Source organism: Hyperolius riggenbachi, chromosome 1, assembly GCF_040937935.1.
Source record: "Hyperolius riggenbachi isolate aHypRig1 chromosome 1, aHypRig1.pri, whole genome shotgun sequence".
NCBI lineage: Eukaryota > Metazoa > Chordata > Amphibia > Anura > Hyperoliidae > Hyperolius > Hyperolius riggenbachi.
Window position 1 is genome coordinate 666,232,971 of NC_090646.1, and position 22,329 is coordinate 666,255,299.

The following is a 22,329-nucleotide window of genomic DNA, read 5'->3' on the forward strand; positions in this document are numbered from 1 at the left end:
GCCTGGCCCTCCCCTCTTCTATATAAGGCGGTGGCCATGTTGAGAAACTCGTCCTTGCTTGTGACTCTTGGTGCTGAGAGCATCTGAGCAAGTGCTTTTACTGGGAAAAACAGTGCGTTTTGCCTGTTTAACACATTTCCAACACATTTATTGTATTGCTGTATAGGTAGATAGTGATTTGATTGTGTTAGTCAGTATAGTGTACTTACTGCGTGTAGTGCTAGGCTAGCTTAGCTGAGGTCTGTGCAAGCTATGCCTGCTAGGTACCCTAGGAGGAGCCTGTAGGTAGGTTAAGGGTTAGTTCTTGATTATTTATCAGTTACTGTGTTAGTTTAGTGTTTAGACTTAGACTAGCATTAGCAAAGTACTACTACAGTCAGTCAGCAGCATCCGTCTCTCAGTCTCACAGCGATTCTGCAGCTGCTGCCTAGTGTGAGTGTTTGACAGGCAGACAGTCTTAAAGGAGTCATTGCTAAAATAAGTGGTACTTACCCGGGGCTTCCTCCAGCTCCAAGCTCCCAGGACGTCCCTCGCAGCAGCTCTGCCCGCAGCCATTCGCCGCAGGTCCGTCCCGGTCCCCGGCGATGACGTCAGAGCGACCTCCAGGTCAGCCTGTACTGCACCTGCACGAGAGGCGCTGTCAATCACCTGACATCACCGCCGGGGACCGGGATGGACCTGCGGAGAACGGCTGCGGGCAGAGCTGCGGCGAGGGACATCCTGGGAGCTTGGGGCTGGAGGAAGCCCCCGGTAAGTACCACTTATTTTAGCATTTTTCCCCTGATGACTCCTTTAAGGCCCATGCACGTGGCATACATTTGTCTGTAGTTGTGAGGCAGCGACAAACAGACAAGAGACAACAGCATATTTATGGCAGCGACAATTCGAGTTTGCAACAGATGTACACACGTGACAACAGAAAGAGTGAAGACACGACGGAAGCTGTCTGCCACAGACTACGTATAGTAGTAGTACTATGGTAGCGACTCTGCTGTCTGTAGAAGACTTTCCTACACACGACAGGACACCAACAGACTAAGCGACAGTTTGTCACAAGAGATTCACCAGCTGAATCGCTCAAACATAGTTGTGTCTGCTGACAGTCTTTGTCTCTTGCCACGTCCACACAAACCGTTGCACGAATGGTCACTCAACAGGTGTCTGTACAGACATTTGTACGCCATGTGTATGGGCCTTTAGTGTCACTCACTGTCACTCTCTCTGTCACTAGTGTTCTGATCATTACCAGAGTCAGTTCAGTTTAGTTAGTGACTGACTGACTAGACTTACTGACTGTTACTCACTTTTACTTGTTGTAGTAAACTAGTAGTTTATTCACTGTCACTGACCGTCCGTGTACGTGTAGTGCAGTGAGCTACTACTGTTTGTATATTTGTCCGTAAAAAAAACAAACAAAAAAAAATAAAAACCTACATTTGTCACCAGTCACCACACACATATTAACCCCCCTGGCGGTATTCCCGAGCTGAGCTCGGACTGGGTTTCACTTACCCAGAGCGGTATTCTCAAGCTCAGCTCGGGCTGGCCCAAATCCGCCGCGCGTTGCACTTTCCTGGGTCCTGCACACGATCGGCCCTGCCAGCGGGACCCAGGAATCTCCCCCTGGCTCCCGGGATCCCCTTCTGCTCCGATCCTCTTCCCCGGCAGCCAATCAGGACGGCCGAGCGGTAGTGCGGTGTGACGTCGGGTGGCGTGACGTCATCGGGGGGCAGGGAAAAATGAAAATGATGCTTTTTTTTTTTCTTTTACTAAGATCGCCCATGTGTATATATACACATGTATATACGTATATACATGCATATACAGCTATACATGTATATACAGTGGTTTGCAAAAGTATTCGGCCCCCTTGAAGTTTTCCACATTTTGTAACATTACTGCCACAAACATGAATCAATTTTATAGGAATTCCACATGAAAGACCAATACAAAGTGGTGTACATGTGAGAAGTGGAACGAAAATCATACATGATTCCACAAATTTTTTACAAATAAATAACTGCAAAGTGGGGTGTGCGTAATTATTCAGTCCTCTTTGGTCTGAGTGCAGTCAGTTGCCTATAGACAATGCCTGATGAGTGCTAATGACTAAATAGAGTGCACCTGTGTGTAATCTAATGTCAGTACAAATACAGCTGCTCTGTGAGGGCCTCAGAGGTTGTCTAAGAGAATATTGGGAGCAACAACACCATGAAGTCCAAAGAACACACCAGACAGGTCAGGGATAAAGATATTGAGAAATTTAAAGCAGGCTTAGGCTACAAAAAAGATTTCCAAAGCCTTGAACATCCCACAGATCACTGTTCAAACGATCATTCAGAAATGGAAGGAGTATGGCACAACTCGAAACATAACAATACAAGGCCGTCCACCTAAACTCACAGGGTGAACAAGGAGAGCGCTGATCAGAAATGCAGTAAAGAGGCCCATTGTGACTCTGCACGACCTGCAGAGATCTACAGCTCAGGTGGGGGAATCTGTCCATAGGACAACTATTAGTCATGCACTGCACAAAGTTGGCCTTTATGGAAGAGTGGCAAGAAGAAAGCCATTAACAGAAAAGCATAAGAAGTCCTGTTTTTAGTTTGCCACAAGCCAAGTGGGGGACACAGCAAACAATTGGAAGAAGGTGCTCTGGTCAGATGAGACCAAACTGGAACTTTTTGGCCAAAATGCAAAACGCTATGTGTGGCGGAAAACTAACACTGCACATTACTCTGAACACACCATCCCCCATTGTCAAATATGGTGGTGGCAGTATCATGCTCGGGGGTGCATCTCTTCAGCAGGGACATGGACGCTAGTCAGAGTTGATGGGAAGATGGATGGAGCCAAATACAGGGCAATCTTGGAAGAAAACCTCTTGGAGTCTGCAAAAGACTTGAGACTGGGGCGGAGGTTCACCTTCCAGCAGGACAACGACCCTAAACATAAAGCCAGGGCAACAATGGAATGGTTTAAAACCAAACATATCCATGTGTTAGAATGGCCCAGTCAAAGTCCAGATCTAAATCCAATCGAGAATCTGTGGCATGATCTGAAAACTGCTGTTCACAAACGCTGTCCATCTAATCTGACTGAGCTGGAGCTGTTTTGCATAGAAGAATGGGCAAGGATTTGAGTCTCTAGATGTGCAAAGCTGGTAGAGACATACCCTAAAAGACTGGCAGCTGTAATTGCAGCAAAAGGTGGTTCTACAAAGTATTGACTCAGGGGGCTGAATAATTACGCACACCCCACTTTGCAGTTATTTATTTGTAAAAAATGTTTGGAATGGGCAAGGATTTCAGTCTCTAGATGTGCAAAGCTGGTAGAGACATACCCTAAAAGACTGGCAGCTGTAATTGCAGCAAAACGTGGTTCTACAAAGTATTGACTCAGGGGGCCAAATAATTACGCACACCCCACTTTGCAGTGTTTGTTTTTTAAAATGTTTAGAATCATGTATGATTTTCGTTCCACTTCTCACGTGTACAGCACTTTGTATTGGTCTTTCACGTGGAATTCCAATAAAGTCGATTCATGTTTGTGGCAGTAATATGACAAAATGTGGAAAACTTCAAGGGGGCTGAATACTTTTGCAAACCATTGTACGTGATCGGGGGTATCCAAGCACCCCTAGTCACTTTAACCTTTTCACCTTTCTAATGACATGCTTTAAAATCTTGCTGGGGGAGCATGCACAGTCACAGATTTAGCATGAGCAGTCACAGATTTAGTGAGCTCTGCACACAGGGCTGATTCAGAGGGGAAATCTCAGCCCACTAATATTAACTGGGGGGGTTGGGAAATTTCCCCTTGACTTCCAACACCAGACTTGCCAAAAGTATGGCTTTACAGCAGGGAAAATAAATGTATGAGATAATGAAATGTATCTGTAGTATGGACAATAAATAGATAAGTAGCAAATAGTCTTGTATTGTTTTCCAGTACAGGAAGAGTTAAAACACTTGAGACGTTATCTTTGCAAAAGAGCTTCTCTGAGATATTCAACCAACTTGGTCTAACTCAGTCCTGAATTTCTCAAGAGCTTACCATAAGCCTGATATGGAAGGGAAGAAGAGTTTTATACATACCTGAGGCTTCCTCCAGCCCCTTCCAGACTTATCGCTCCCTCGCTGTCCTCCGACTCCTGGATATTCTGAAACTGGCCGCGAAAAGTCCTTCAGTCAGCGCAGGCCGGCCACCTGCAATCACCCAACATGCTCCCATGGCCTGTAGTGTTCTGCGTCTGTGCAATAGTACTGTGCAGGAGTACATCCCCCCCCACAGGGGCGCACATGCGGCCAGGCATGCACAGTGTACTGTGGTCCGGAGGACTTTCCGTGGGCAATTTGAGAAGTCCCAGAAAGCGTAGGACAGCAAGGCAGCTAAAGCCTGGAGAGGACTGGAAGAAGCCCCAGGTATGTATAACACTTTTCTTTCCTTCGGTCTCAGGTTCTCTTTAAGCAGCCAAGAAACAATGCAGGAAAGTTCAAAGGATCATTAGCTCTGCTTTTTTTTTACAGCTTAAAATATAGTGTGTGGCTGGTTAGCTTCGTGGTCTTGTTTGACCTCCCTCAACAATGTCAATAGAGCAGTCTCTGTTGTTTAAAGGCCGTCCCTTGACATTCTTTCGGCACAACAGTGCCTTCTCTTCTCTAATTGTGAGGCCAGATTCTATGGGTTTCCTTACCTTATTTTGGTTTTATCTTAGTATTAGGCCCATATGGTCCTCTCTATGTCTCCAGCTGGCTCACCTTACATTGTGCTCTCAATATTTTTTAATTATTCAGTTATGCAAACAACATAATTTCCCATAATGTCACGGGCCTAAGCTCTCCTCAGAAGCATAGAGTTACAGATCACCCAGCAAGCTCATGGTGAACCAGAACTCCTAGGAGTGTGTAAGGGGCTACAAGGGACCAAGAAGCCCTCTTAAGCTACATCTACATGGTACAATTTTCCCTGCAATCGACGGATCGATCCAATAATTTCCAGCAGCTCCGTTCGGATCGCGATTGAAAACACACCCGATTTCGGATAGTTATCAATGCAAAATCTATTGTATTATCGATCGGTAGCAATTTGGACGCCTACCCATGATGCACTTCTTGTCAGATCACCCGTCGATCTGATGCAAAATTGTACCGTGTGGATGAAGCTTTACTAAAATGTTATGCAAAACAAGTTTGCCTTCTTAAAACAGAATGCATTTGTGATAGTTCAAGTTGGAGTGAGCATATGATGTATCCCACAATGCATCACTGCTGAATGTGCAAATCGCATTCACTGTTGAATATGTAAATCACTCTTTGTTGCCCCTGTAAGCTAGCCACACCTCCAGAACCGCTGGAATGCAATAATGTATCAGCTTGTTAATTATACAGAGCCACAATAACCCAACATGCATACAGACTGTTTCGGACTGGCTGATCCTCATCAGTGCATGGCATGGATTAATGTGGCTCTATGGGGTAGGATTTGAAGCACCCACAGTTACAGATCACCCAGCAAGCTCACTGTAAACCAGAACTCCTAGGAGTGGGTAAGGGGCTGAAGGGGACCAAAAAGCCCTCTTACTAAAATGTTATGCAAAACAAGTTTGCCTAGAAGGTATTTGCAATAATGCAGGAAAGCCTTTGGGGAACATCACACATAAACGAGACGTATTATATATACCGGAACCCACTTCACAACCTCTTCCCATCCTATGTACTTCAACACTACCAAAGATACTTTACAGTATATTGTCAACATCTAAGAAACACAGGGGAGTTATTACACTCCTTAAAGTGAACCAGAGACGAAGCACCCTCATGTATTTTACAATACAATACAATACAATAACATTTGTACACAATACAATACAATAACATTTGTAACATTTTACAATATATATCACTGGGAACATTAGAGAAACCCCCTACCCTGCTCTCTGTTTCATCCTTCACTGCTCAGCCTGCTTGTTATCAGCCCTAATAAAATCCCCGACTGAGCACTCAGTCTGGCATTGCTCAGGAATCATAATAGATGAGTCTGTCTTCTCTGATGTCTTTTCAAGCCCAAGCCTGCCCCCTTCTGGCTATGCTTTCCTGTTCTGTATAATTGCAGCATCACACAGAGCTGTGATGAGATGGGAGGAGCTGCTGGTGCCGAGGAAGGAGCTATGCCTGTGTCTGCTAATGTAAGGGCATATTGAAAAACGTGTTTTATTATCTATATTTGTTAGTCATAAGAGGTTTTTAGAAATGGTGATTTCATTTTGTACACAGCCCACTAAATAATATGCTTTTCTGATGAATTGTGTTTTGCATGGAGTTATAGTAAAAAAAAAAAAAAAAAAACACACCAGACCAGCGAAAATACTTTTGGGGGATATGTTTATTTTGTGCCAAACTTGTTCACACTATTGGGATAAGACTCAAGTTTCCACAATATATCAATTAATTGACATATTGTGTCTTGAAAAAACGGTGTGTCCGGTGCAACCGGTCGACACTTGTGATTGCCCTACACCAGTGATGGCTAACCTTGGCACTCCAGCTGTGGTGGAACTACAAGTCCCATGAGGCATTGCAATACTCTGACAGCTCTAAGCATAAGTCAGGGCGGCAAAGGCATGATGGGATTTGTAGTTTTGACACAGCTGGAGTGCCAAGGTAGCCATCACTGCCCTACACTGTGCGCTTTGGATGTGCTGCTACATTGTCCTACTGGCGATGCAGCTGTGAATTCTACCCTAACCGGGACTTTGCATACCCCATTGGGGGAGCCGAGGGTGCGACATGGAGCTGTCATAACCACAAGGTGAGATGTCGCCGGAGTGGAGGACGGAGGTCTCGAATGTTGATTACTGGAGTAAACGCAGCCAACGCACTGAGGTGTGAGGATTAATATGGTGAGACCATTCTAATTCTTTAAGCTCTGTTGCACCCATGGGAAGTTATATAAGGACATAGATAGCAACATTGGAGTTAATCTAATGAAGCTGCGGAACTGCGATTACTACAGCAGATTGAAAAAGCTGCAAGTAAAAATGAGGTCATAGTTATGGGCGACTTCAACTTTCCAGACATTGACTGGGGTATTGAGGCTACCCATTCTGGTAAAAGCAGCAGATTTCTGGCAGCACTAAGGGACAATTACTTGACTCAAATGGTAACGGAACCAACTAGGGGGAATGCGTTACTGGATCTGATCATTTCTAATAGACCAGATAATGTATCAAATGTGCAGGTTCAAGAACATTTGGGAAATAGTGATCACAACATGATAACGTTTGATCTGGTGACTGATAGGCCACGAGGCAGCGGGACCACTAAAACTATGAATTTTAGAAAAGCAAAGTTCAAATTAGGCAGGCACTAAGTTTGGTGAACTGGGATAATGTACTACAAGGGGAGGACACTGAAGGGAAATGGCAAGCTTTTAAACTTATTCTCAATCAATATTGTAGTATGTATATCCCATATGGAAAAAAAATATCTAGGAATAAAAAAAGGCCTCTATGGATGAATAGAAAGGTTAGGGATAAAATGAAGAGGAAAAAGAATGCCTATCAGGTCCTGAGGCTGCACTAAGCAATTATAAGGAGTGCAATAAAAATTGTAAAAAAGAAATTAGGCTGGCAAAGATTGAAGCTGAAAATCAAATCGCTAGGGATATCAAATCTAACCCAAAAAAGTTTTACAAGTACATCAACTCTAAAAAAAGAAAGGTTGACTGTATACGACTCCTAAAGGATGAGGGGGGGAACTCAATGGTGGATGACCAAGGTAAGGCAGAGTTATTAAATGCTTTCTTTGCTTCTGTCTTCACAAAGGAAACAGCACTGTTGCAAATTACAGATGCCGAAGAGTCTCAATCTTCTAACTGTAATATTAAATACTTAACGCAGGAAGAAGTGAAGGCAAGACTAAATAAATTAAAAATTAAAATTAAAAATAGACAAGGCACCAGTTCAGTTATAGATAAACCCCTTTATCTTATCTTTTGTGACTCTCTTGCAACTGGCAGAGTCCCAGTGGAGTGGCGTACAGCCCACGTTTTCCCATTATTTAAGAAGGGCAAAAAATCAGATCCAGGAAATTATAGACCTGTAAGCTTAAAGGGAACCAGAGATGAACGTTATACACACAAAATATATATACATCAATAGCTTTTCATGAGAAAATTATTTTACCACTATTTTCGCCGCTCTGGTGTGCCTTAGTACAGTTATTTTTACATTTTTCCCCCGGGATAAATCAAAGATGGCCGCTGGCTCATACCCTTCTTCTTCCGGGTCATGAGCAGCTCTAAATGTTAATCTCTAGGCTTGCTGTGCTTCTGTGCTGCTCAGCACACATGCCTAGTGTGGAGGACCTCATCCTCCCACTGCAGACTAGCCCGACCTGGATTTCCCCCAACCTGGGCTTGAAGGAGAGTCGGCAGACTCAGCAGCGGCAGCACAGAGGAATCAGCAGGGCAGTCGCAGACTCGGCAGCGGCAGCAGCACGGAGGAATCAGCAGGGCAGTCGCAGACTCGGCAGCGGCGGCAGCACGGAGGAATCAGCAGGGTAGTCGCAGACGTGGCAGCAGCACGGAGGAATCAGCAGGCATTGCTAGGCAGCAGCAAACACTCCCTTCTCATCACAGCCCTCCGTGATGCTGTGTATGTAAAGCAGGGAGGCAGAGCCAGGAGGGGGAGGGCTTGAAATGACTTCACACAGCAGAGGACTCAGCTAATCTGATTCCAGGTCAAACTTAGACTGGCTCAGTCAGGCTTTCTTATCACAGCTGATAGCAGAGTAATTAGGCAGAGAAGAAAGAAACTAAAAGCATGGTAGGTGTTTACTGTCATGTTCTCATTGATTTTTATGATAAAAAAACATGAGGGTGCTTCGTCTCTGGTTCTCTTTAACATCAGTTGTATGCAAACTATTTGAGGGGTTACTAAGAGATACTATACATGACTTCATAGTAGAAAATAATCTTATTTCTCAGCATCAACATGGGTTTACTAAAGACAGGTCCTGTTTGACTAACATGCTCAGCTTTTATGAGGTGGTGAATGCTAATATGGATATTGGGAATGCTGTAGATGTGATATACTTGGACTTTGCAAAGGCCTTCGCCACTGTTCCCCACAAAAGTCTGGTGCGAAAGTTGAGGATGCAAGGACTGGGGAAGAGTTTGTGTGCATGGATAGGGAACTGGCTAATGGACAGAAAACAAAGAGTTGTGGTCAATGGATCGTACTCAAAATGGGAGACTGTTAGCAGTGGGGTCCCACAGGGGTCTGTACTGGGTCCAGTGCTCTTCAATTTATTTATTAATGACCTAGTGGATGCAGTAGTGAGCAATGTTGCTATTTTTGCAGATGATACAAAATTGTGCAGAATCATCAACTCTCAGGAAGATAGTGACATATTGCAACAGGATCTGGATGGGATGGCTATATGGGCACATACATGGCAGATGAAATTCAATGTTGAAAAATGTAAAGTCATGCATTTTGGTCGTACCAATGGTCTAGCACCATACGAAATAAATGGGATACAGTTGGGGACATCAAACTTGGAGAAAGACTTAGGAGTACTCATCGATAACAAGTTAAATAATCATACTCAATGCCAAGCCGCTGCAGCTAAAGCTAACAACATTTTGGGATGCATTAAAAGGGAAATAAAAACTCGAGATGCTAGCATAATATTGCCCCCGTTTAACTCTTTAGTAAGGCCACATCTGGAATATGGAAATTAGTTCTGGGCACCACATTACAAAAAAGATATTGCAGTTTTAGAGCAGGTGCAGAGATGAGCAACAAAATTGATACGTGGGATGGAAGGTCTCGCTAACCAAGAAAGGTTAGATAAACTGGGTTTATTTAGTCTAGAGAAAAGACACCTTAGAGGAGATCTAATTAACATGTATAAATACATCAGAGGGCAATATAATAGCTTGGCGGATGACCTTTTTGTCCCTAGGCCTTCTCAAAGGACTAGAGGACATGATCTGCGCATGGAGGAAAAACGTTTTAGCCATTTATTTAGGAAAGGGTTCTTTACAGTAAGAGTGATTAAGATGTGGAATGCATTGCCACAGGAAGTAGTTATGGCAAACTCTATACCTGCATTTAAAGGGGGCTTAGATGCTTTCCTTGCGTTGAAAGACATCCATGGCTACAATTACTAGGTAATGCCTAATGATGTTAATCCAGGGATTTTATCTGATTGCCATCTGGAGTCGGGAAGGAATTTTTCCCTTTTGGGGCTAATTGGACCATGCCTTGTAAGGGTTTTTTTCGCCTTCCTCTGGATCAACAGGGATATGTGAGAGAGTAGGCTGGAGTTGTACTTTGTACTGGTTGAACTTGATGGACGTATGTCTTTTTTCAACCAAAATAACTATGTAACTATGTAACTGTATATCACCCTAGGCCTATTCGATGGATATATTTGATGTGCACATCATATACCACACATCATAGCATAACCTGCTTTATGGATTCATACATTTAAAGGAGAAGGTTCTTTCACTAATGGATGAACTTTTTTGAGCATATATTTATTTACCTTTTTCTTCCTTGGCATCATAGATGGATATATCCAACCAGATTTTCTGAAATGCAATAGACTGTATCTGCAGGTCTCAGACAGGGTGTATAGGTGATTTATCGCCTTTTGACATATACTATATTGCAGTGCGCACTGTGAGACTTTTGCTGGTTATACCCTATTAGAGTGCTTTTTATATATTGATATGCTTTTATACTTATAAGAAATAAAAGTTATGTTTTTATGGCAGTAGTTCATGCTGTGGTAATCAGTTAATTGATATATTGTGGAAACTTGAATCTTATCCCAATAGTGTGAACAAGACTGTCTAATTTATGGGTATTTCAGGTTAGATCAATATACTAAGTTTAATTAGTATTTTGTGCCAAAGCGTTCATTTCTGGTTTCCTTTAATAGTTTTCCTTTGAAAGAACAATCTCAAATCTCAGATAAGGAGGACCGCTTTATTATTTTTAATCGGTAAACATCAATCCAAAGTTCTTTGTACAGGTAGTTCCCAATTGACAAACGGCATGGATTCGGTGAGAACAAGTCAAAAAACATTTTTCAAATTGGACGTAGTTTTTGAGAAAATTGATTTAAAAAAAATTCTAAATAAAAATGGCTTTTAAACGTGTATAATGAGGTACAGGGGACGGAGGTGACACAGAGGGTGACAGAGGAGGCACAGGGGGACAGGGACAGTACAGTGTTCCAATTTAAGAACAGATTCAGATTAAAAACTGTCAGGTTTTCAAATATCAAAAAGTAATTAATCGAGATTTATAGGTTGAATAAAAACATAATTAATGTTCTTTAAGAATATAACCTTATAGGATTGTATGCTTTATTATAGATATTAACAAGTGTGTCCTGATTTATGTTATATATTTTGCATGCTTGATCTATTATATGGATTACAAGAAATAGATCTTTTATATTATTTTTATAAGATTTAATGCTGAATAGTGAAATCCAGAGAAGATGGTTTACCTAGTGACAGACTGCTGAATCAGAAAGATTTTCCTCTGTCTGAAGAATGTTTACTGTAGTAATAAGCTTACACTTAAACCACTTTACCCCCGCGCGTACGTATTTCTCCGCCCCTTTTTCCATCCTTTAAAAACCAGGGACGGAGAAACACGTACTTTCCGCGTTCCCGACGCTGCCCGCGCTCCCGCTCGTAAACACGCCGCCCGCCGCTAGTAAAACCGCCGCCGCCCGCTCGCCCAGAGATCAATGAACGGGAAAATCCATTCCCGTTCGTTGATCTAAGCCCCGCAATGATCAGCTGCTCTCCTATGGGCAGCGCGATCATTGTGAGAAAAAACTCACGTGTCCAGCCTCCTTATTCTTCCTTCAAGCTTCCGGAAGGAAGCTTGGAGGTCGCATTAAAACAAAAAGTTACTGTGGCCATCTTGTGGCCAAATAGTAAACTACACCCTGCACATTTTTCACATACAAATAAATGACTTTTACACATAAAATTAACTCATTACCTCCCACACTCCCCATTTTTTTTTTTTGTAATTAAAAAAAAATTAAAAAATTTACAATTAAAAAAAATACATAAATAGTTACCTTAGGGACTGAACTTTTTAAATATTTATGTCAAGAGGGTATAACACTGTTACTTTATAAACTATGGGCTTGTAATTAGGGATGGACGCAAAACTGAAAAAAATGCACCTTTATTTCCAAATAAAATATTGGCGCCAAACATTGTGATAGGGACATAATTTAAATGGTTTTATAACCGGGACAAAAGGGCAAATACGTTTCATGGGTTTTAATTACAGTAGCATGCATTATTTAAAAACTATAATGGCCGAAAACTGAAAAATAATTATTTTTTTCCCCACATTTTTCCTATTTTCCCATTAAAACACATTTAGAAAAAAATAATTCTTGGCATAATGTCCCACCTAAAGAAAGCCTAATTGGTGGCGAAAAAAACAAGATATAGTTCATTTCATTGCGATAAGTAATAATAAAGTTATAGACGAATGAATGGAAGGAGCGCTGAAAGGTGAAAATTGCTCTGGTGCTCAGGGGGTAAAACCCCTCAGTGGTGAAGTGGTTAAACAAATCTTAAAAGTTTCCTCTGCCTCGGACAATATTGAAGTCCCAGTGTCTTTGTTTACAGTCTAAGGTGTAAGCTGAAGTAGAGACAGCTTGAGAATTTCAGAATGTGGACAAAGATATATCATACCCTGTATGTATTTTCATTATTAGGAATATACTGTATCATTGTTCATAGAAGGTTCCACATATATAGTATTAAGAATAAACATTATGTTTGTATTCATATGGGATATATACTTAAATATCATATGTCAGCTTATGCTCAGTATTCAGTGTTTTCCATAAGAGACGGTCAGAGCTACAATGTTTGATAGGACTATAATCAGTAACTTTCTGGCTGTCCACACTCAGAGCCCAGACATCCAAGAGCCATATTTGCTGGGATAACATTCCTGAATCATAAAAGTTGTTCTCAAACACCAGCTAAAGTTGTTGAGGATTATGAGTTGACCAAACTTTGGGAAATCCCAGCTAAGTTTGTAAAAGCTTAGGAGATAGATGGTTTCATGTTGTTGTACATGAATTGATAAAGCACGTTTTTATTTACCAAAGAAATGAACCATTGTTCTAATCGAACGAAATGTCAACAGAGTGTTTAAAGGGATACTTAAGTCAAGGGGAAAAAATGAGTTTAACTCACCTGGGTCTTCCCTCAGCCCCCTGCAGCTGATCGGTGCCCTCGCAGCCCCGCTCCGATGCTCCAGGACCCGCCGGCGGCGACTTCCGGTTTCGCTGTCACCGGCCGACAGGCATGGGAACGCGAGTGATTCTTTGCGTTCCCAGCCACAATAGCACCCCCTATACTGCTATTGCAGCCTTCTTTCCACAATAGCAGCATAGGGGGTGCTATTGTGGCTGGGAATGCGAAGAATTACTCGCATTCCCATGCCTGTCGGCCGGTGGCGGCCAAGCCGGAAGTCGCCACCGGCAGGTCCAGGAGCATCGGAGTGGGGCTGCGAGGGCACCGATCAGCTGCAGGGGGCTGAGGGAAGCCCCAGGTGAGTTAAACTCATTTTTTCCCCTTGACTTAAGGTACCCTTTAACATGGTATCAGCGGGTCAGAGGTTATTGGACCTTTATTTTGAATAATATATATGTAATACAAGAGTGCCCCCTGCTGGAGAAAATTACACATCCAGAAAAAAAGTCACATGGTTAATATTAAAGTGGATCCGAGGTGAACTTTTACTCATTGCATAATTGTGTCCCTTTCCTATTGTTTATAGGGCATTCCTCAAGCCAAATACTTTTTTGTTTTTGTTTTAATACTCTAATTCCCTATAAACTAAGCAAGTCTCACCCACAGGTTTTCAGAGTGCCAAGGCATTTTCAAACAGTAGCAAGGGCTTATGGGAGTTCAGTCTGGGCAGGAGGAGGAGGAGGTATTACTAGCCAGAGATTTCAGAGGCAGAGGGGAGGAGGGAGGAGGGGGGGATTAGTTTTTTTTCAGTCTGAGTGCTCAAGATACAGATAAGCCTGCCTCTGTGTAATGTTTACAAACAACATGGCTGCTGTCATTGTATCACGGGAAGAAATAATCATATTCTATTAAAACTGTTTGCATATAGATTTGCTGTGTAAACTATCTAAACTTTAGATAAGATATATAGACAAGTTACTTGTTATAGTTAGTTTTTCATCTCGGATCCGCTTTAAGCTGATAGTTAAATGAGCTAGTTAATTAGACGTTTGAAAGAATTCACCCACCAACTCCAATTGGATCTTAGTTGATCCCTAGAGGTATGGATTATAGATAAGAGGGGTAATAAATTAGGGGTGCAGGGGACACTCGACACACTCTCACACTCTGGGCACCCACTCTCATCCTCTGAAAGAAGGGACATACTTTCAGACATTCTCATCCTCTGAATGGGAAGAAGGACTTCCAGACTCTCACGCCCTACAAGCCTTGAGGCCACTCCCACCTAAGAATTCTCCAAAGAAGGGAAGATCGGGTGAGCTGTGCAGGCCTGGAAGATCCCAAATTCCATTTGATTGGTAATTATGAATTTTCATTAAATTAAAGCCAAATAATGTACCCGCTTGATAATTGTTGATTCCATATATTATAGTCAGTCCCCAATGTGTGCTAACTTCTCCAGCGTTGCAGACTGGCAACACGTGCATTTATTGTGGGTTTCATTTTTTTTAACATTTCATTAATATATGCGTTCCGATGTCCAAGCGTGCATTTTAATGTGCAGCGTGCAACTTTTAATATAAAAAGTTTCATTGACAGATCAGGTCAATTTCATAATTCATATTCTTTCCTTTGTCCTCAAGTTAGATTCAGTTTTTTATAGATAAGAGTTTATAGCCACATAAAATGTAAGCCTATTTTATATATTGAGGTTTTTAGACTAGCTAGATTTGCTTCCATATTTCCCCTTGTTAGATTGTGTATTATAATCAAGCCTTGCAAGTAAGATAAAATGTCTGCCATCTTGTGGTTGCACACCCTATTGTGATCTATTAATTTTATTGGGTAACCAGTTCAGCCTATTTAGACGAGTATGTTCAACCAGATAGGCTCTGCTGCTACGCAGTGCACGCGATCGCGCGTGCTCCCGCCACCTGCCGCAAGCCCCTCGATCAGTGAATGGGAATTTAAGTCACCCGCAGAAAAACGGACGATCTCTCATTAGAGACCGCCGTCTTTCTGCCAAAATAAAAAAGTTCCTTGTCCTCATTTGAGTTCCTGGATGCAAGATCGTTCACATCCAGGACTTTTTTGACTGTGGCCCTCTTGTGGCCACATAGTAAACTACACCCACATACATTTTTTTTATTAAACAATTACATTATTTTACATTTAAAATTAGCGGTTTCCCTCCCACACCAAAATACCCAAATACATTTTTTAATAGAAAAAAAAAAATTACAATTAAAAAAAAAACTGTTACCTAAGGGTCTGAACTTTTTAAATATGCACGTCAAGAGAGTATGTTATTATACTATTTTAAATTATAAGCTTGTAAATAGTGATGGACGCAAATTGAAAAAATGCACCTTTATTTCTAAATAAAATATTGGCGCCATAAATTGTGATAGGGACATCATTTAAATGGTGTAATAACCAGAACAAATGGGCAAATAAAATACAAGAGTTTTAATTACGGTAGCGTATATTCATTTCAAACTATAATGGCCAAAAACTGAGAAATAATGAATGTTTTTAATTTCTTTCTTAATCTTCCTGTTAAAATGGATTTAGAAAAAAATAATTCTTAGCAAAATGTACCACCCAAAGAAAGCCTAATTGGTGTCGGAAAAAGCAAGATATAGATCAACTCATTGTGATAAGTAGTGATAAAGTTATTGGCGAATGAATTGGAGGTGAACGTTGCTCGGATGCATAAGGTTACTGTGGGGCTGAACCGGTTAACTGTAAAGTCAGCTTATACTGAGAAATACCTTGTGGTTAGAAGTATCTGGTGATTATTGTACGATTCCTATAATTTGATTTGTAATTATTCTGACAACTTTTGTGTATTTAAAGTAAATAGTTGTCCTGACTTTTCACTCCTTGTACCAATATCTTGAAAAAACTTGCTATAAGAACTCTAAGGTTGGGCGTTTGATATAGTAAGACTCCTCCCATTCTATTTTTTTCGTAGGAGGTCTTAGCTTTTGATTTTTATACTTCCGGTTATAGTTTATATGACCATAAAGTATAAAAAACGCCCGACAAAACAAACCTACAGTCCCTATCTCATTCGGTAACCAGGGACTACCTGTATCTATATATATAATAGAGTAAGTGCCTCAACCTTCAAACAAGAAGAAGAAGTAGCGCCCTGCCCCCAGGGCCGGTCCAAGCAAGAAGAAGGGGCTGGTCCAAGCAAGAAGAAGAAGTAGTGTCATATCAAACCAAGGGCAAAGAGGGATAATTTGCATATTCAGTAGCAGTGCATTGTGGGTAACCACAAATGTTCACTTATAGCTGAATTATTGCAGATTTGCTTCTGTTTTAAGAAGGAAAATTACACCAAGCCTTGCTTTTTTTAGTAGGAGGGCTTTTTGGTCTCTTTTATCCTCCTATACATTCTTAGTAGTTTGGGTCACCCTGAGCTCCTTGGTTACTCTGTTGTACTGGTCCAAGCCCTAGCGCATACAGCTATAGCAATCCCTGCCATGTACTGATGAGGATTGAAAGTCTGAAATAGGCTGTCATATGTGGGTTTGATATGTCTGTGTAAAATTTAAAGCTATAGGGCCTGATTCACAAAGCAGTGCAAATTGTTTAGCACGGGTGTGTTAAACAGTTAGCACATGCAGTGCCGTTCGCAGACTTTTGCGTGCGCAAAGTGCCGCTATTTGAGCGATCATGCAAATCGCGCCACTTTGCGTGTGCAAAAGTCCGCGAACGGCACTTCACATGCTAACTGTTTAACACACCCGTGCTAAACAGTTTGCACCGCTTTGTGAATCAGGCCCATAGGCTTGCTTGACTTACCAAGGGCGAAGAGGGATAATTTGCATATTTAGTAGCAGTGCATTGTGGGTAACCACAAATGTTCACTGATAGCTGAATTATTGCAGATTTGCTTCTGTTTTAAGAAGCCAAATTACACCAAGCTTTGCTTTTTTTAGTAGGAGGGCTTTTGGTCCCTTTTATCCCCCTATACATTCTTAGTAGTTTGGGTCACCCTGAGCTGCTTGGTTACTCTGTTGTTCTGGTCCAAGCCCTATCTCATACAGCCACAGCAGTCCCTGCCATGTACTGATGAGGACCAAAAGTCCTCATCAGTACATAGCAGGGCTGTCACATGTGGGTTTGATATGACTGTGTAAAGTTTAAAGCTGTAGGGCCTGATTCACAAAGCGGTGCAAACTGTTTAGCATGGGTGTGCTAAACAGTTAGCACGTGAAGTGCCGTTCGTGGACTTTTGCGTGTGCAAACTGCTGGGATTTGCGCGATCGCAGTCTTTTGCGCGCGCAATTTTTTGCGATTTGCAGCAAAGCGTGGCAGTTTGCGAGCGCAAAAGTCTGTGAACGCCACTTCACGTGCTAACTGTTTAGCACACCCGTCAGGCCCATAGGCTTGCTTGACTTACCAAGGGTGAAAAGGAATAATCGGCATATTCAGTAGCAGTGCATTGTGGGTAACCACAAATGTTCACTTATAGCTGAATTATTGCAGATTTGCTTCTGTTTTAAGAAGGAAAATTACACCAAGCTTTGCTTTTTTTAGTAGGAGGGCTTTTTAATCTCTTTTATCCTCCTATACATTCTTAGTAGTTTGGGTCACCCTGAGCTGCTTGGTTACTCTGTTGTACTGGTCCAAGCCATATCTCATACAGCCATACCAATCCCTGCCATGTACTAATGAGAACCTAAAGTCTGAAATAGGCTGTCACATGTGGGTTTGATATGACTGTGTAAAATTTAAAGCTATAGGGCCTGATTTGCAAAGCAGTGCAAATTGTTTAGCACTTCACAGGCTAACTGTTTAGCACACCCGTGCTAAACAGTTTGCACCGCTTTGTGAATCAGGACCATAGGCTTGCTTGACTTACCAAGGGTGAAAAGGAATAATTTGCATATTCAGTAGCAGTGCATTGTGGGTAACCACAAATGTTCACTTATAGCTGAATTATTGCAGATTTGCTTCTGTTTTAAGAAGCCTAATTACACCAAGCTTTGATTTTTTTAGTAGAAAGTCTTTTTGGTCCCTTTTATCCCCCTATACATTCCGAGTGGTTTGGGTCGCCCTGAGCTGCTTGGTTACTCTGTTGTACTGATCCAAGCCCTATCTCATACAGCCATATCAATCCTTGCCATGTACAGATGAGGACCAAAAGTCTGAAACAGGCTGTCATATGTGGGTTTGATATGGCTGTGTAAAATTTAAAGCTATAGGCTTGCTGTACACCAGTGGTTCTGGATGCTTGCTTGGGTTACTAAGGGTGAAAAGGAATAATTGGCATATTTAGTAGCAGTGCATTGTGGGTAACCACAAATGTTCACTTATAGCTGAATTATTGCAGATTTTCTTCTGTTTTAAAAGTGCAAATTACACCAATACAGTGGGTGGCATTGCAGGAAGTGACAACAGTAGAACGCACGCTGGAACACGGAAGAGGTGAGGCATCCCCGCCCGCTGCCTCTTACTAATAGTGTCGGCTGCTACTGTGCTTAAGCAGGAGGGGGAGCGCACATGGGGGACCCAGGTGAGGGAGGGGGGTTCCTGCTGAGCTTAAGCTGGAGGGGGAGCACACATGGGGGACCCAGTTGAGGGGGGGTCCGACCCCCCTCCCTGCCGCTGTGCCCAATACCCCCTTCCTGCCCTCTACCCCCTTATGCGGCGTATGCTACGCCGCGGGTCGGCTAGTAGTGAATATTTAAGCTCCTCCGGAACAAGTAGCCACTGTACTCAGCAAGGTGCCGGTCACTCTGCTGTGACAGTCTGGCAATTTTATGTGGTGTAATACCGCTGATTGCTTACCGCTCCCCAAATCCAGTGGCCTATAATACATACTGTATATAAAACAAATCCTATAAAAAGCAATAAGTGACCTATTGAATTGGGTGAGCCCCGTGCTGCCGCTGCCTCACATATAAACATCAGACAGGAGACAATTGTGTTTCTTTACCTGAAATGCTGGATGACTCCATCTTGTCAGCTGCTGGGAATCACTGTTCAGCTGAAGCCAGCCTGGAGACCTGAACACAACAACACAACAAGCACCATTACTGACACACATGAAGCAGATATTATTTCTCATCTTACAATATTACAGGTGAATGCAGCATGTCTCTATAGTGACTGCAGTAACATCATTTCCCCAGGGACAGAGCACTGGGAGGCACTGACACATTTTAACTACTTTGGCACCCGCAGACAGTATATCTACACCCCGGCAGACCTCACTTCAGCGTCTGGGGTGTAGCTATACGCATCTGCGCCGCAACCATTGCTCTCTGCACTCCCGTTCCCTTGCATCCTGAGCTACTTATCAATGCAAGTGTGTCTTTGTACTGCTCCCTTTATTTTTGACCAATTGGTATTGATCTTTTGCAGTGCTTCTCCTATTTTTTTAACCATGTATACTGGGGAGGGGGATGCCTCATAATGGGGCACATCTGGCTATTTATACTGTGGAGGGGGCTATCGGGAGGGGGCTTATACATAAGTCAATCACTTTTTTCTTGTTTTTTAAAGAGACTCTGTAACAACATTTTAAGCCTTATTTCTTCTATCCTATAAGTTCCTATACCTGTTCTAATGTGGTCTGTCTTACTGCAGCCTTTCCTACTTGCACTGTCTCTGTAATAAATCTTATCTCCTTTCCTCTGTCGTGTCTGTCGGGCAGAGGCTGGAATGTGCAGAACTGCTTGTCATTGGCAGAAGCTTTACATACCCCCTCCAAGCTCTGCATGAGTCACACAGTAAGCTAGTTCTCAGCCTATGATACTCTGGTTAGAAGCCAGGCTTTTGTTTGTAAACACTGCCTAAAACTGGTAATTACAAGCCAGGATTGCAGCAGAGAGTGGCAGAAACAGCACAGAGGGGCACAGGAGAAAATAAGGAATAGAATGGTATGCTTTTTATTGTAAGAATATTAGAGTACAGATTCTCTTTAAAGGAAAGATGGGTACCTCGGCTTATATGCAGGTCGGCTTATACACGAGTGTATACAGTACAGGGGTTTAAATTATGGCAATATGTATTATTTAAAAATAAAATACACTGAGAATAAAATAATTCTTAGCATAATGCACGACCCAAATAAAGCCTAATTGGTGGTCAAAAAAACAAGATATAAATCATTTTGTGATAAGTAGTAGTAAAGTTATTGGCGAATGAATGGAAGGAGCGCTGAAAGGTGAAAATTGCTCTGGTGGTCAGGGGAAAAAACCCCTCAGTGGTGAAGTGGTTAAAATGCATCTCTTCAAACAAGCTTTTCATTTGTTATAGCCATATGCTAAGGCTCATAGTCTCATCTGCTAAACCTCCAGCCCACTCCCCTCTAGATTGTAAGCTCACAAGACCAGTCTCCTCCCCCTTGTGTATCCACCAAACTGCCCTCCAGATTGTAAGCTCACAAGACCAGTCTCCTCCCCCTAGTGTGTCCACCCCACTGCCCACTAGATTGTAAGCTCACAAGACCAGGCTCCTCCTCCTAGTGTGTCCACCCCACTGCCCACTAGATTGTAAGCTCACATGTGCAGGCTCCTGCCCCTTGTCTCCACCCCACTGCCATCTAGACTGTAAGCTCACAAGACCAGGCTCCTCCCTCAGTGTCTTCACCTGACTACCCTCTAGGTTTTAAGCTTGCATGGGAAGGCTCCTCTCCTAGTGTCTCCACCTCACAGCCCTTTAGATTGTAAGCTCACAAGGCCAGGTTCCTCCCCCTAGTGTTTTTCTGCATGAGTTAATTTACCTCACATGAAATTTGAGGCCTTAAGCCTGGTACACAATTTCAATTATGATTAGCCAATCACTGACCAACTTTACCACCTCCATGTAGTAGTATGAGGGTTTATCTACACAATCTGCCCACTGCAGGCACGTCATTATGGCAAGAGATTTGTGGCACTTACCCAAAATGTCTGCCCACGGTGGTGGTGTAAGGGGGCACAGGAATGCAAGACCCACCCCTGCCGCTGTTACTTACACTATTTAACCCTGTGCACCTTAATGCACGCTATTGGCAGCATATCATGCATTATTACCTGTGGTCAGATGAGCACTCGCTATGCCCAGCATAGCAAGTGCTTGTAGCTAATGCCGGCTATTACCCATGAATGAGCGCTTCAAACATCCCACTCTGGATCCCTTTGGGTAAAGGAAGTGATCCTGGCACTCTGATTGGCCCAATAGACTGCCTGTCAAGTGATGTCACATGATAGACAGTCTTTTGGGCCAATCAGAGTGCCAGGATCACTTCCTTTACAGTAACTGGACCCAAAGGGAGCCAGAGCGGGATGTTCGGGGGCTCATTCATGGGTAATAGCCGTCATTAGCTACAAGCGCTTGCTATGCTGGGCATAGCGAGCGCTCATCTGACCACAGGTAATAATGCACGCTATACTGCCAATAGCGTGCATTAAGGTGCACAGGGTTAAATAGTGCGAGTAACAGGAGGTTACTCGTGCTTTTTGTGCTAGTGAATCAAGTCCAAAGTGTTTTATTAGTTACAGCTTGCTAGTACTAAGTTAGGGTCCTTTTGCTTTCAGAATACCCTTCATTCTTCATGGCATTCCTCAGATTTTGGTCATATTGACATAATAGCGTCACACAATTTCTGCAGATTTATCGTCTGCACATCCATGATGTGAGACCGCCACATCAGGGGGGAAACGCTACAGTGGTGTGGGGTTATTTTAGTGGGGGAAATGCTGCCTTATTATAGGTGTGTTTTTTGGGGTAACACCTCTAATTACCTGCTGTCTTTTGGGAAAAAAATGCAGGGACCTTATTAGTTACACTGGTATATTACTGTGACTATGCCCATGTCATGGCCGCACCCATTTTCCGGCACCCACATCATGGCCGCACCCATTTTCCGGCACCCACATCATGGCCACACACCCATTTTTGCTGCAGTGCCCTTTGCGCGCCACACTCTACTTTTCTCCTTGGTGCCCCAGATCTTTTAGGAACCTAGCGACGCCCCTGGTCATAGTAATCGACCCTCATTCTACATGGTGGTGGCAAAATTGGTCAGTGATTGGCCAATCATAATTGAAAGTGTGT

General features: G+C 42.7%; 1 protein-coding gene across 2 annotated transcripts in view; it reads right to left on the bottom strand.

Annotated features, from left to right (window-relative positions):
• Positions 1–22,329, bottom strand: part of LOC137532344 (NACHT, LRR and PYD domains-containing protein 3-like) — a 475,094-nt gene that overhangs the window by 442,326 nt on the left and 10,439 nt on the right. For both annotated transcript variants that reach the window (XM_068252758.1, XM_068252754.1), the window contains exon 2: positions 19,223–19,292. In XM_068252758.1, coding sequence (XP_068108859.1) covers positions 19,223–19,244 — 22 coding nt within the window. In that variant the 5' untranslated portion in view covers positions 19,245–19,292. The remainder of the gene's footprint in view (positions 1–19,222; positions 19,293–22,329) is intronic.